The sequence below is a fragment of the Vombatus ursinus genome, unplaced genomic scaffold, assembly GCF_900497805.2.
Source record: "Vombatus ursinus unplaced genomic scaffold, bare-nosed wombat genome assembly UNPS02011369.1, whole genome shotgun sequence".
Lineage (NCBI taxonomy): Eukaryota > Metazoa > Chordata > Mammalia > Diprotodontia > Vombatidae > Vombatus > Vombatus ursinus.
In genome coordinates this window covers 1,306,432-1,321,885 of record NW_020951147.1, presented here as the reverse complement: position 1 = coordinate 1,321,885, position 15,454 = coordinate 1,306,432, and the positions used below count along the sequence as shown (strand labels likewise).

At 49.8% G+C, this 15,454-nt stretch overlaps 1 protein-coding gene across 2 annotated transcripts in view; it reads left to right on the top strand.

Annotated features, from left to right (window-relative positions):
- The window catches only part of ANO1 (anoctamin 1), a 193,163-nt gene that overhangs the window by 156,882 nt on the left and 20,827 nt on the right, over positions 1-15,454 (top strand). For both annotated transcript variants that reach the window (XM_027856109.1, XM_027856108.1), the window contains 7 exons: positions 1,539-1,621; positions 4,233-4,244; positions 4,888-4,959; positions 10,149-10,223; positions 12,508-12,709; positions 12,812-12,923; positions 14,846-14,903. In XM_027856109.1, the coding sequence (XP_027711910.1) occupies positions 1,539-1,621; positions 4,233-4,244; positions 4,888-4,959; positions 10,149-10,223; positions 12,508-12,709; positions 12,812-12,923; positions 14,846-14,903 (614 nt within the window). The remainder of the gene's footprint in view (positions 1-1,538; positions 1,622-4,232; positions 4,245-4,887; positions 4,960-10,148; positions 10,224-12,507; positions 12,710-12,811; positions 12,924-14,845; positions 14,904-15,454) is intronic.

The window sequence follows — 15,454 nt, the reverse complement described above, 5'->3', positions numbered from 1 at the left end:
AGAAATATCAATACGGTGTAGACAGGCTGGGAATGTGAGAAAATAAATGCAGGGGGAAAAGTTGGCTGTCACAGTGGACCAAGTGAGAGACGCTAAGAGCCTGAAATAGGGAGGTATCCATGCAAGTGGGTAGAAGGGAACAGATGTGAGAGAAATAGCCATCATAGAAACAACAAGATTTGACAATTGATTGGATAGGAATGGGGAGGTGTGGTGGACAGGAAAGGCAAGGCAGACTTCATGGTGGTGAACCTGGATGGCTGTGATGATGGGGCTTTCTAGAGACTGAGAGACGTTCTGCAGTGGGGCAGGTTGGGGGGACGATGATGAATCCCAGTTTGGGCACATTGAGTTTGACATGCATATAGGACATCCAGGAGAAGATTCCAGTGGAAGACACTAGGGCAAGATCTCGAGATCTGGATCAAAGCATACTGTTTGCTCTCTCTGTTTTGGCTTCTTTTTTCTTGTGGTTTCTTCCATGGGTTCTAATTCTTCTTTACAGCATGACTAATGTGAAAATTTTTTAAAAAATTAAAAAGATGCCTAGATCTGGAGGTCAGCTCCATAGAGGTGTAATTGACTCATGGAAATTGGTGAGTTCTTTAAGATGGAGGTGTACATAAATAGGGATAGATGAGTGTCCAGGATCCAGACCTGGGCAACGGCCATTCTAGGGCCAGGAGACAGATGATCACCCATTCAAGGAACTTGAGAAGTAGCAAAATCCAGACAGATGGAAAGAGGACCACAACGGTCATGGCAGGGAAGCCAAGGGAAGAGCCAGTCCAGGAGGAGGGCGCGCGTGACCAAGAGTGTTGGACAACTGCAGAGCATTCCAGTGGAATGAGGACTGGGAAAAGACCATTGGGTTTATCAGTTAAGAGGTTAAAGAGGTCACTGGTGGCCTTGGGAGAACAGTTTTGAGTCAGGTGGTGGGGTTGGGAGCCAGTCTATGAGGGAGTAAAAAGTGAGCAGTGAAAGGGAGGAGAGCAAAGGATGACAGCTTGAGGGGATAGCAAGGCCAAGTGAAGGATTTTGCTTGTTTGAAGGATATAGGAGACTTAGATGTGTGTAGGCAAACGGGAAAGGAGCTTGCAGATAGATGTATAAAATCAGTCCCACACCCCAAGGAACTTAAGAACTAATCGGAACATAAAACATGGATAAAAATAACTAGACTATGAAGGAGCTTGGTAAGTGCCTCAAGAGGAGAACAAAGTGCTTTGGGGATGGCTTCCAGCTGGAGATACCAGGGAAGGCTTCATGAAAGAGTTGGCACGAGATCTGGGTCTGGGAAGCTGGGCTGGGCTGGAGGGGAGGGTGAGGCTGGAAACAGACCATCCCAGGCTGGAATTGTAAAACTAACCTGGGCCAGCCCAATGGGGAGGGTTGCCCCAATGACTCATTTCAACCTCAGCAGCCGATGTGCCTACATAGGTTCTCCTGAGCCAGCTTGAAGCGGGTTTTGACGGCCGTAGACATTAACAGAATTGCCTGTGAGTTTGACTCCCTCGTTTTTTCTCTACTCTGTCCAGCTGCCATGTTTATGGAACATTGGAAAAGAAAACAGATGCGACTCAACTATAAATGGGACTTGACTGGGTTCGAGGAGGAAGAGGTCAGTACCGCTGGATGCTGGCTGCATCTCTACCCTTCCCTTGCCTCTTAGTTGCTGGGGCATTTGGAGGTCCCCGAAACAATCCAGTCTGTCCTGCAGCCTTATATGAGTGTGGGATGGGATGGTAAAGTGATCCCTGCCCAAGGGCAGAAGGAAAATCCTCCACGTGGGCTGTTTCTGAGCTCATCTTTGAATGTGTTGGAAGCATGTTTGGTTACCAGGGAGACCTGCCCCATGTATGTGCAGGAATGCTTTGGACGTCCACACCAGTGGGAGACCATAGCAGCCGGTGTGGTCATGGAGATTCCTGTATACTCAGACTCCCTCGCTGCTCTAGTTAAGGTGCTAAAAGCAGGGCCCGGGCCCATCTAGGCGTGCCCACCATCCTTGCCAGGGTAATATTAGACAAAAGGCTCACACAAATTAGGACCAAACCTCCCCCTTCTGGCCAGCTCACTGGTTAACACTTCTACCGTTGGGTGTGGTTAACAGCAAGGGGGTGGGGGAAAGATGGAAATACTGAAGGACACAAAACCCATTGGCCCCTTTGGGATCTAAAAAAAGGAGGGAAGATTCAAAGTGTAATTATGGCTTCACAGAAGGGCTTGAAGCCAGAGTGCTCTGTCTTCTCCCAGCAGCTCAGGAGAAATGCCCTCATTGACTCAGCACTAATTGCTGGTTTCCTCGGGTACAGGCCCTCAGATCTTGTCAGATGAAAAAGTGGAATCATTTATTAGAAATGTTTCTGGCACAGACCCCAAGGCCTCAAGAGCTCCTACCAGACGGCAGCCCTGTGACCTCATGAGTTCCTTTGTACATCATAGCAGACCATCTGAGTTTGTTAGATCATTCATTTGTTGGGTTTTTTTTAACCCTTTTAGACATTTCGGTTATGACATAAAAATCTCCTTTGTGTTTAAAAGTAGCCAGATATGTCATTCAATCATTTTGATAGAGAGTGACCCTCGAAGTCAGAGGTACAAATATGATTTTATCCCATTTTTTTTATTTGTCCCATGGGGCTCATATAGACCCCAGCACACCCTCTCATTGTTCTCCAAAATGTAGCACCCTCTGGGTTGGGATCCACAAACAACCACAGCTTGTGAGCCCCCACTGATGTGCTTACATCTACCAGTCTTCCAGAAGACACAGTGGTTTGCCCTAAAAAAGGCATTTAATGAAACAGCCTGGCGAATCAGGAACAAGGAATGATCACTGCTATGTGGGTACATTCTTCCATAAGTTACCACAAAAATATTGGGGGAGGGCACACATGTAGAAAGCATGCATGGCCAGGGAATATACATGGAAGGTGTGTGTGTGTAGGGTATGCTGTGGGCAGGAAGCTTGAGTAATGGGTCATGCATACCAGGAAGCCAGGCAATTTGGGTACGTGTTGGAGGGCTTACGTACTAACAGGTGGAACCTGATGGAATGAGATTCCACTGATACTTATTAAGCTGTTGCTTGGTGCCAAGTACCGTGCTAAGTGCTGAGATACAAGGGACTCACTTTCTAATGCAAGTTAAGAAGAGTCTGACTCTTTGACTTGATTTGGGTGAAAAGAAGAGGAGAATTGGGGTAAGGTCCCTCTTCACCCAGAGTGGTGCCTGGCATGGCTTTAGGACCATGGAGTCCTGAAGCATTTTGGACATGTTGTGTCTAATGGACACAGAGGTGTTGGATTTGGGGTCAGCAGGGCCAAACCCAACCTCTCCCACTTACTAACTGGCCCTGAACACAGCAACCAAAACCTCAGCCAACTAATCTTCCAAGACCTCAAGTTATAAATGAGTCATCTTCCTTGTAGGAAGATCCCGCATCAGGAAATCACTGGTTTTTGGTGTGCCTTGGGAAAGGGAAATTTCCAGCGGGAAAATGATGCTCCAGAGAGGACAAAGTTCTTGAGTCCTTCCTTCTTCATAGGCTCCTAGACCTAGAGCAGGAAGGGCAAGACCTTGGATGCCCAACCCCCTCATTTAACAAAGGGGAGGAAACAGACCCAGGGAATTGAAGCCACTCACACGGTTACTGAGGTGCAGGCCTGGAATTTGAACCCAGGGCCCCTGGCTACAGAGCCAGACCACACTGCTATGGTGAGGATGGAAACAATTGAGTTGCCTCAGACTTCCTGAGTGTCTCCAAAGTGGGCTTCTCATGGGTAGGCCCACTCTCCCTGCTGTGTCCCCCAGTCGCTGCTAGAGAAGAGAGGTGTGGGATGCTAGCGGCCTAGGGCGTTTTATATCCCCAGAGGTTTGGGCACCAGTGGCTAAGGATAAAATCAGGAAGCAAGAAGCACATAGAGTCTCATTACTCAGCCCTGTGCTTCCTTCACATTAGCCCAAAGCATTTAAACATATCACATCCTCTGGGAGGTTCCAACGCTATGTAAAGATGATTTATTTTGCTGATTCCCCAAACAACGACTTGGGGATCCAACAGACGTCAGGGTGGAACGTTCCCCAGCCGTCTCTTTTGCCCCCATTCCATCTCCACTCTCCCTGGCTTTCTGACTTCTCAGCAAAAAGAGAGATTGAGATTTTTAGCCCGTTGAAGTAATTTACAATTTGTTGTTTCTTTCTTCTCCCCATTTTACTGATCCATGAAGGAGACCGTCAAGGTTTGGAACTTTTTGTGACTCCATTTCTTCCTCCCGCCCTGTCTCCCTGCAGAAAGGGACTTTGCGCTCACCCCTGATGCTCGGCCATCGTCTCATTTCCCTTCCTGCTTCTGACAGAGCCGTTCTCGATGGCTCCTTTGCCCAGTAGCCAGACTGCCTTTTTTCCTACCAGCATTGGCCTGTCTTAACATTCAGTCTTCCATTCTCATTTCTGTTCTTCAAGCTGGTCCAAGCCAAGAGCCTGCCTTTGAATGGGGGTGGGGGTAGGGGGATCCTTGCATCTGCCGGTGCTTGCTGGGGCTAATCTTTTCTCCTCTGATTGCTGTATGGCACTTGTCTCCAGCTACCATCTCTGTGGTCAGCGAGTTCTTGAACTGCCTGGGGCTTGCTGCCAGGAAACAGAAGCTGCCCCAGGGATGGGGGGCAGCCCCCCTCATCCATTGCCAGTGGGGAGAATTCCCAGGGAGCTGCAGGGGAAAGGGGAACGGGCAGTCCAAAGGGCACAGCTCTGACCTGGCACCAACCTCCTGCAGCTCTGTGAATCTGACCCCAAGCCCAGGGAGTGGTTGTCCATGTGTTCACATCTGGGCTGGGTTGGCATCTCTGCTTTGTAACTGAACTTGAGACTGGCCTTATTCCACAGGCTCATCCAAGGGCGGAGTATGAGGCCAAGGTTTTGAAGAAATCCCTTCGGAAAGATTGCCGACACAAGGAGGTGAGTGCCCCACTGCCTGGGCAGTCCTCACTAAGAGCCATGATCCTCTGTAGGGAGGGAGTGACAACTACATTGTCTCAGGGGCCTGAAGCTGGCCTCACCAAGCAAAGGCTCCTCCAGCAGTGAACTCATCAGGAGATAGATAGTAAGCCCCTATTATGTGCCAGGTGCTCTACTAGGCACTCAGGATATAGAAATGAAAAGAGCTAATGAAAATAACAGCGATAGTGATAATTACATATATACACACTTACAGATATATGTGTGTGTGTGTGTGTGTGTGTGTGTATAATATGTATATGCGGCTGTAAGGTTTACAAAGCATTTTACATAGAATATCTTCTTTGATCCTCATAACAACCCTGGGAGGTAGGTGCCACTATTATCCCCATTTTACAGATGAAGGAACTGAGACTGAGATGAAGTAACTTGCTCAGGGTCACACAGCTATTAAATGTCTGGGGCAGGATTCAAACTCAGGTCTTTCTGGCTCTATGCCATGGCATCCTCAGGAAAGTGACATTCTGTGGAGAAAATACAATGTTAATGCTGAGAAGTAAATACAAAATATCTACCCGATAGCTACAAAGTGTTGACTGTGGAGAGGAGAGTGCTAACCGCTAGAAAAGGGGATTGGTCAGGAAAAGACCCTTGAAGGCTGTAGCAGCTGAGCTGAGGCTCCAACCGGGGGAGGTGAGGAGGGTCACAGTCTGGCACAGGAAACAGTGCTGCGAGCTCATTCTGGGAGGGTCGGCTGGAGCCCGACTGGGCAGGGCTCTAAATGCCAAACGGGAGTTCTATTTGTGTATCTTAGCCTATAGGCAGTAGTGACCCCTGCAGCTTCTTGAGCCAGGAAGTGGCCTGAGCTGACTTGTGCCTTAGGGATAACTGGCACTGTGGGATAACTGTTCCTTAGGGATAACAAACTGTGTGTGTTTGTAGGCTGGCCATCCCCCCTTAGAAGCCTCAGGATCCCACAGAAGGGATCATGAGGACCTAGGATCCTCGGCCAATAGTTACTATCATGCTGGTGGGAGGTGGATTAGGACGCATCGGATTTCGACAAGAAGCCCCTCCCTCCCTTGTCCCCTCCCCCCAGAGCTCTCCTAAGAAGTGATTCCTCTGTTATGCCCAGAAGTGTAGAGAGAGCCCGGGTTTCATCTTCGTTGTCTCACACCCCACGTATACTTTTTCACCAGGCCTTTTTCCCTCTGATGCCTGCAAGGAGGTTCTCCTTCCTCAATGACTTTTGTGAGCTTCTGCGTTTGCCTATATCCTGAGAATGATAAAAACATCTGGAAAAAAGCTCACTGTCTCCCAAATCAGATTTCCCATCAGACTTCCCAGGCGTTGCCACAGGGCATCCATGGAGGAGTCAGTCCTATAATTAGGAGACGCCCAGGCAGACAGACGACAAGGAGGGCCTTCCCCAGTGCCTGGGCCCCTCATTGCTAATACAGAAAGTCCTTGCCCATGTCCTGAGTCAGATCTTCACCTTGTACATGTCAATAAGCATTTATTAAGCACCTACTATGTGTCAGACACTGTGCTAAGTGCTAGGCTACCCCCCCCCAAAAAAAAACCAGATAAAAACCATGTCTGTTGTCAAGGAGCTGACAGTACGAGGCACAAACCAGAGAGAGACCAAATGAACTGGTGATAATCTCAGAGGAAAGGGAGCCAGGCAAGAGTTCTTCCAGAAGGTTGGACTTTAGCAAAGACTTGGAGGAAGTCAGGGAAACTCATTAGGTTCAGAAAAGAGGGAGAGTGTGAGTTCCAGGCTTGAAGGCCAACAGGTGAATATGCTCAGTTAGGAGCTGAAGGGAAAGGCCACAACGCCAGTGTCACTGAGTCACAGAGTAGAGCATCACTTTGGTGGCTGAGTGGAGGCTGGACTGAAGTGGGGAGAGATTGAAGCAGGCAGACGCCCCAGCAGCCATTTCAATAGTCCAGGCACGAGGGGAGGAGGGTCTGCACCAGGTTGAGGGCCATGTCAGAGGGCAGAAGGGGGTATTTTGGAGAGGTAGAAAGAACAGGACTTGTCATCTGATTGGACATGGTGGGGGTGAGAGAGTGAGGAGCTGAGGATGAGCCCCCAGTTTGGATCACTGGGAAGGATGGTAGTGCCCGCAACAGCTTACTCAATTGACCTGAGACCTAGGAGCCCATTTGGTGTCTGGTTCCTGGCAGCAGACTGAAATAGGGCATGATACACCCCCTGACATGGTTCCTTGATGGCACAAGAGAGAGAATCCTTCTCTCTTTGCCTGGAATGCTCTTCCCACCTTTAGCTCAGCCTGGAAGAATCCCGGTCTTCTTCAGAATGTACTCCCTCCAACATGAGACATTGTCACTCCCTCAGCCCAAATTACTTTGTATTTCCTCTGGCCTCTGTTGGGGAGAAGCTCATTGGTGGGTACAATGTGTGCTGTATCCCCTGCCCTTTAGACTGGGGCTTCCCAGCACCTAGCACTGTGCCTGCCTCAAGGTTCCTATGCAATAAAAACTTTTTGCACTGAACTGAATCCAGCCCAATACTAATGAGCTAAGAATAAACAGCCAGCATTTTTCTACTGCCTGAAGGCAGGCAGAGTGCTTGCCATGCGTTTATTTGAGGCTCACAACAACCCTGGAAGGTTAGTGCTCTTACTATCCCCGTTGTGTAGAGGAGGCAGCAGAGGCCAAGAGGTGTGGCCCAGACCACATGGCTAATAAGTGTCTGGGGCAGGATTCGCACTCAAGTCTTCCTGACTCAGGCCAGCATTGCATCCACTGTGCAATCCACCTAGCTGCATCTACTTAACTTACTACAACCTATATGGGGAGAATATAATTATAGGATCTAAGGACCTAAACTAGAAGGGACCTTTTAAACTTTGGTCATCTGGACCAACTCCCCTGTTTGACAGAGGAAGAAACTGAGGCCCTGACAGGGGTATCCACTTGCCCAGGGTCACACAGCTAGTCAGTAGCAGAGTCAAGCAAGAATCCTGTCATCAGAGCAGCTAGGTGGCGCAAAGATAGAGCACCGGCCCTGGAGTCAGGAGGACCTGAGTTCAAATCTGGCCTCAGACACATAACACTCACTAGCTGTGTGACTTTGGGCAAGTCACTTAACCCCAATTGCCTCACCAAAAAAAAAAAAGAATCCTGTCATCAGGGGCCCAACCATAGTGTGATCATAATGGGCCAAGCATCCCCTAGACCTTCACGCTCAGGAGAGAAGGGAGCACTGGAATTCGTAGGAGTAGCACCTGCATCCTTCCTGCCCCATGAGTTACATAGGTCCCTGGAAGATGTGGGCTTGAGTGATGGGAGACCTGAAGAGGCTGTCAGGATCTCATCCAGTCTCTTCATTTTACAGGAGGAGGGAGGAGCAGTGTAGAGAGACACTAGCTAATGTGGAATGACAAAATCTTAAGCCCAAGCATGAAGGGGGGAGGAGCAAAAATGAAATAGTCCTTGCCCTCAGGGGGCTGCCATTCTCCTGAGGAGATAGAACAGGTTTCCAGAGGAATAAGTACAGAGTAATTCTGAGGGGCAGAAAGTGCTAATAGCTGCGGGGGGGGGGGGGGGCAGGCAGAGAGGGTCAGGAATGACTTTGAAGGAAGTTAGGGACTGTCTGAGGCATTAGCCGGAAAGGATAGTCTGCCTTCCAGACAGCAGAAGCATCCTAGGCAAAGGCCTGGAGACAGGAGAGGATCAGTGGGGGAAGCACATCGAATTGGCCACAGAGGATTTGGGTTCAAATTCCACACATGACCTGCATGACCTTGGGCAAGTCTCTTTGCCTCCCATTTCCTCGCTGTAAAATGAAGGCTTTGGACTGAAGTCTGAGGTCACTGCCAGCTCCAAATCCGTGATTGCGGAACTTGGCCCAGTCCAAGGTTTCAGGCTGTCTCTGGGCTTCAGTCGTTTCCTCTAAAAAGACAGAGGTGGAGTCTGTGGTCTCTGAGTACCCTCCGGGTTCTAAACCCTGGCCTCCAGCACTAGGAGATGGAGAGTCTTCAAGCGTGGCAGCCTCCGTCAGTTCTGTTCTGTGCTTGACCTTTCTTCCCAAATGCCCCTTCTGCAGCATTTCTTCTCAAAGTTGAGTACCTGCCATCTGTTCTTTGTTTAAATTGACCTGCACCAGAAATTAGCCTTGGAGTGAGCAAAGCACAGGGCGAGCTCTCTGCTCGGGCTGTGCACACCAGTCGGGCGGGTGAGGATGACTCAGAGGGCACCAGCCTCCGCTAGGGGTGACACTCCAGCTCCTCGTCCATTTTTTGTTATTGTTCTCCCTGTTCTCAGAAGCCTGGACGTTTGCCGGAAGAGACAGCAAACATGTGGAGAAAAAGAGTTAAGACAGCCATGGTGGGGGTGAAATTGGTACATTTCCTTTCCTGAAGGAATTGAAATGTTGGGCATTTGCCAAAAAACAAGATCAATGATATCCATCATTCCCTGCCTTCCCTCTCTGCCTCCAACCGACTCTGGCTGCTCAGACTTTCGTTCCCGATTTTCACACCCATCTCCTTTTCCCATCTAGCACCCATGGAGAAGCTGGCACTGCATGGCTGAGACCAGGATTTGTTTTTGAAAGGAGGGAGCTGTTAATGGTTCCTGAAGCATGACAAATGTGCTTGACCCAGTTGCCTTGTTTTCTTGGTTTGGGTGCACGTGTTGTTTTTAGTGAACGTGCATGCCCCCTTGCCCACCTGGCACGTATATACCCCTTTCATTGTTTTCGGGGATGTCTTACTTCATAAACAGCACTTTGATAGTTGAAAACCACCAGAGTCCTCCAGCCCCATCCAGGAAAGGTGACTGGGTCAGCATCGGGTTTCTAAACAACATTGCCTCCTGAGCTTGATAACCATCTTCTTGGTTCATATGGTGAAAGGGGCAAATTAACAGATTCAGATTAAAAAGGTGCTTAGAAATTGGCATCATGGTTGTTGAAGGTGGCAAAAAGCATTTTAACCTGCAATAAGGAACGCTTACTTCAGCTTGATGTGGAGGAGGCAGATGACCGCTCTGGTCTGTGGGATGGACGAGGCAAGCCAACGTCCCCCAGCTTAGGAAAAAGTGGGATAGAACACTCCCTGCCCTCCCTTCTCTGGGGCTGCCCCCCTGTTTTAAACTCAGTGCATATCCAAGGCTGGCAGAGCTGGGATATGTGACAACATGTTTATTTCATGTTATAGATCGATAAGGAGAAACTGACGTGGAAGGACCGACTCCCGGCCTATCTGACCAACCTCGTCAGCTTCATCTTCATGGTAAGTGCTCAGGAAACCAAAAGCAGGCCTGGGGACTTCTTCTGGCTGGGAAGGAAGCCGGGGTCCTGTACCTCTCTGCCAGACGGGAGAGACTGAGGCAAAACTGGAATGGTCCCTTCTCTTCAGGAACTCACCACTTGTGTAAACGAATAGGAAAAATATGCAAAGCAAATATAAAGTAATTAGGGGAGGGGAAGCAGTAAGACCTGGGGGGTGGGGTGGGGTAATAGGGAGCCACTGAATGTTCTTGGCCAGAGAAGTGGCATGACTTTCCAACTAGACCCTGAGAGTGAAGCCGTCAGACCTGGACTTGCGGAGGACAGGGGCACCTGATAGACACCTTGCCTGACAGACTTCCTTATGGGCCAGAATAGGAGTCTTGAAGTTCATTAGCCCCTTGAGGTCCTGGTTTTTTGGATGACTAAATCAACTTCAGAACCAGCTGTTTGTCTTTGTCATGAGACCAAATTCCCAGCTCTTAAATATGAGCCTCAGGCTGGCTCGATATTAAGGTCTTGTCTGGGCAAGAAAAGCTAACATTTCCCTCTCCCTTTTAGGTTAGGCTGTGGGGTCTTATGTGAGTTTCACAGGGAGCAGCTATTCTTATCCCCATTTCACAGAGGAGGTCATTGAGGGCACAAAAAGATGGACTGGCCCTGGGTCAACCAGCCAGGAATTGGCTAAAGTGGGATTCAAAGCGAGATCTCCTCCAGTCCTCTTCTCATTCCCCAAAAACCAAAGGAAGCCATGTCTCCAGTTAGGTGGAAGGCCAGGGCCAATCCTGCTTCCTGCCAACGCTGTCGGGTCTCCGGACCTCTCATCACCCTCATCAGCAAGGAGGGTGGTGCCACCTCTAGAATTCCCACCCACAGGGTGGAGCTGCCAGCTGCTTTCTGGATGGGAGTGAGGAAGGTGGAAGAAGGCCTCTGGCTCAGGAGTAGCTATCTGATCAGGGAGGGTCTCCCCATAGGGCTCCACTGGGAAAGCGAAGGGCTCTAGGTCCAACCTTTATTCATCTGAATCTCTCGGCTGCTCCGGCTGTCTCTGTTTCCAGACACCAGAAACAACAACAGGGCATGATTTGTTCTAATTCTTTTAAACTTATCTTAGGATATTTCTTTGGTGGTGAAAACAGTAACAACAATAATAATGATTAAACATGTATAACGTTTAATGTATCCTTTCTTTGGATCTTCACCATAGCCCTGTGGGGGCAGCTAGGTGGCACCACAGTGGTGCTGGAGTCATCGCCAGGAGTTCAAATCTGGCCTCAGATACCTCCTAACTGGTGACCCTGGGAAAGTCACTGACCCCTGTTTGCTTCAGGTCCTCATCTGTCAAATGAACTGAAGGAGGAAATGGCAAATCACTCCGTTATCTCTGCCAAGAAAACCCTAAATGAGGTCACAGAGTTAGACATGATTGAAAAAACAACTTGACAACAACAAAGGAGCCCTGTGAGGTACAGAGGGGACCAAGACTCAGGTTCAGTGACTTGCCCAGGGTCTCACAACTAGTCAATGTTTGAGGTAGGATTTAAACTCACCGCATCTTCCAGACTTCTTCGGTGATGAAGCAAACCAGATAGCGCTTTAACTTGAACATTCCTGTTCCTAGCGAACATCTCCTGGCAAACTTGCCCCACTAGTGAGAAAGCCTGCTAGTTACATGACCAAGAGGTAGCACAGCTCAGTGGAAAGAAAACTGGGCCTGGAGTCAGAAAGAGCTGGGTTCAGCTTCTCTCAAACACTGACTAGCTGTGTGACCCTGGGCAAGTCACCACCTTTCTTATCCTTGGTTTCCTCATCTGCAAAATGGGGATAATAATTGCACCTACTTTCCATGGCAGTTGTAAAGATCATGACGTGAAGTGCTTTGCAGGCAGTTCAGTGCAGTGGACAGAGAACCAGGAAGGATATGGGTTCAAATCTTACCTCTAATGAATTCTCTGGGTGACCCTGGACAAGTCATTACACCATAGGACGACTTCGTCTGGGTTGTCTGTCTCCCTCATTGGAATGAGAGCAGGGCCTGTCTTTCTATATTCATCCCTGGTGATTTGCATACAGTAATTGGTCCATAGAAGCTTTATTCATTCATACTACATCGCTGCTTCCCTCAGGGTGGGCTGTGGGAACACACACTGAATGGTTCCAATAAGAAAGGACTGCTTGGGGTGCTTGAATCTACAGCCTTTCTTGCCCCCAGGACTCACCTTGCTGACTCACTCAGTTTCCCCCGGAGAGACTGAAATGAAGGCCACGCTTCTCTCTCTCCTTCCCAGATTGGACTGACGTTCGCCATCGTGTTTGCAGTCATCATCTACAGGATCTCCACTGCAGCGGCTTTGGCCATCAGCTCCTCCCCCTCTGGCCGGTCAAACGTGCGGGTCACAGTCACGGCCACAGCGGTCATCATTAACCTGGTGGTCATCATTATCTTGGATGAACTCTACGGCTCCATAGCACGATGGCTGACCCAGATCGGTGAGTAGCCTGGCACCGGCTCTCCCTGTTGCTTCATGCCAGGGGTCAGGCGGAAACATCTGGCTGGTTATTTGAAAACAAAACCCATCTTCTTGGTTGTAGAGGTTCCCAAGACAGACAAGAACTTTGAGGAGCGGTTGATCTTCAAGGCCTTCCTGCTGAAGTTTGTGAATGCTTACACCCCCATCTTTTATGTGGCTTTCTTCAAAGGCCGGTGAGAGCCCCAGAAATCAGCATATTTGGTCCCTGGGAGGATGTGGCCTTGCAGGGGGAGGGCAGCCCTCCAGGTTGTATATGATAAAATAACCTTGTGGACACCCAAATGCCCTGGGGGGTCACTGGATGCCCAGGAAACTGTGGCCGAGCCAAGCCAACGTTTTTCACATCACGTAGAGTCAAGGGGCTCCCCATCCCCAACTAAGATGAGCAGATGCCTGGACAACGCCAAGTACCTGTTAGTGTCCAGACCTGAGACCTGTCCTGGTCTGGGCTGGCTCAGGGCAGTCACTCTGGGTATTTTGTCATGTAGTGGAATGAAAAGAGGGCTGGCTTTGGAGTCTAATCACTTGAGTTTGAATCCTAAGTCAATATGGAGTCCTGGGTCGATGAGAGGAAGGTCATTTCCAGGTCCATAGCCACAGCTCTCCTAGTTCTGCCTCCTCAGGTGCTGGCTAGTAGAAAGTGGCCGTTGGTGATGACCTTGGCTGGGGCCCCACCGCGCCCCATTCCCTTCAGGCTATCTACTCCAAGGCCTCCTTGGTCACTGCCCAAGTCAGAGTCTGTTGCACCTGGATTTCAGGGCTCACTTCTACTGCCCATGTAGTCCAGTCTAAAAGACTCCAATCCCGGGAGGCCACATTCCAGGTCACCCCTGTAGAGCTCTAAGGCTGCAGTCAGGAAGACCTGAATTCAGATCCTGCTTCAGATGCTTGCTAGCTGTGTGACCTTGAGCAAATCACTTAACCTTTGTTTGCCTCAATTTCCCCATCTGTAAAATGGGGATAACAACAGCACCTCCCCAGAGTTGTGAGGGTGAAATGAGATAGTAATCCTAAAGTGACTAGCACACAGTAGGCACTAAATACATAGTTATTCCCTTCTCCTTCCTCTTGTGATCTCAGATCTGATTTTGGATTCATCCTGCCCAGTATAAAGTCTTCTTTGATGAGACCTTGGAAAATGCTGGGTTCGTGGCCCACTATTATTATTGTTCTATTTAAAGGGGGTCCAAGGTTGCACAAAGCTCTCTGGGAACCTCTTCCCATCAAAATCCATGGGGAAACTCATGAATTGGCCTGTCTGACCTTGTAGCCAGCATGGACTGACTCTGCTAAGAAGAGCCCAGACACTGCCCCCCCTTTCTACAGCAAGTCCCCCTGGCCCCCCCCACCTCAATCTCCTGTTCTGAACCCTTGCTTTTATTGTGTGTGTGTGTGTGTGTGTGTGTGTGTGTGTGTGTGACAGAGAGAGAGAGAGACAGAAAGAGACAGAGACACAGAGAGACAGAGAGAAAGAGAGAGTTTCACGACAAGCTTCCCAGGCCTGGAACCTCTTTTGACCATCACCAGTGCCAGGGTGGCTGCTGCCCATCAGGCTATCCGACCTTTGTATTGAGTAGGAGGGTCTGACCAGGGAATGTATGGAGAGACCAGGGCGTGCTCCTGGGCTGCCATGCACTGCTTGGTCCAAGCTGGCTTCTAGGGCCGACCCAGCCTCTGTTCAGATGCTGAGCTCATCGTCCTCCCCAACTCCACTCTGGGGCAACATTCTCCCCATCCTCCATCCTTGTTTTCCTGTGGGGGAAGATGAATGTCTTTTTTCTTGACTCTCTTACACTTTGAAGGGATGTTTACAGGGGAGGCTGGGGTCAGATGAATGTTGGCGAAGCAGAAACATCTGTGGTATTTTTGCAACAGATGAGAGTGTGGAGATAGCGATCCCTCAGGCCAGTCCCACTTCAAACAGCAACAACTCATCCTTTAGACCCAGCAGACCCTCGGGTCACGCTCCCCACCACTCCCACCAGGGCATTTGGGGGGAAGGGGAGGAGGAGCTGCTCTCCCATGATGCCCCAGGAGCTGAGCTTCCCGTTCATAACCACCCTCCCACCCCCCCATCCCCCGCATCTTTTTCTAGGTTCGTCGGACGCCCGGGAGACTACGTCTACATCTTTGGTTCCTTCCGCATGGAAGAGGTGACTGGCACCCCCCAGGGCTCCCCACCTAGCTCTGGCCTTGTTTCCATCACCTATGCCTTTGGGGCCTTTCAAAGAAAGCAGCTGATTTGTGGCAAGCAGTGGACGTCAGTTGGGCCTTAGACAAGAGGGCAGTGACTGCCACCAATTCACTCCTTCCCCCCTCCCCAGATCCTTAGCTGAGCCTGGATCTTGCAGGATCCATCTCTGTAGACTCTGGCCCCCAAACAGGATGTTTCCCTAGATTTAAAAACGAAATCAGCACATGGAGACCAGACTGGTAGTGTGACCTAATGGGCAGAGCATTAGCCATCAGTATCTGATCGATAGCCAGGTTACGGTCTTAGCTCTGCTAATAGCTCACTCCACACTCAGAGAAGTGCTCTCTGGACCTCAGTCTCCCCAAGTCTAGGAAGAAGCACTGAACTCGGTGCTTTCCAGGGGATCACTGAGGTATTCTGTTCCCATGAAGGCTAAGCTTCAAAAGGAGATGCTCTTGAATGGCTCTGAACCCCCTGCCCCCACCCCAGTGCCCTGGTCAGAGTTGGGGA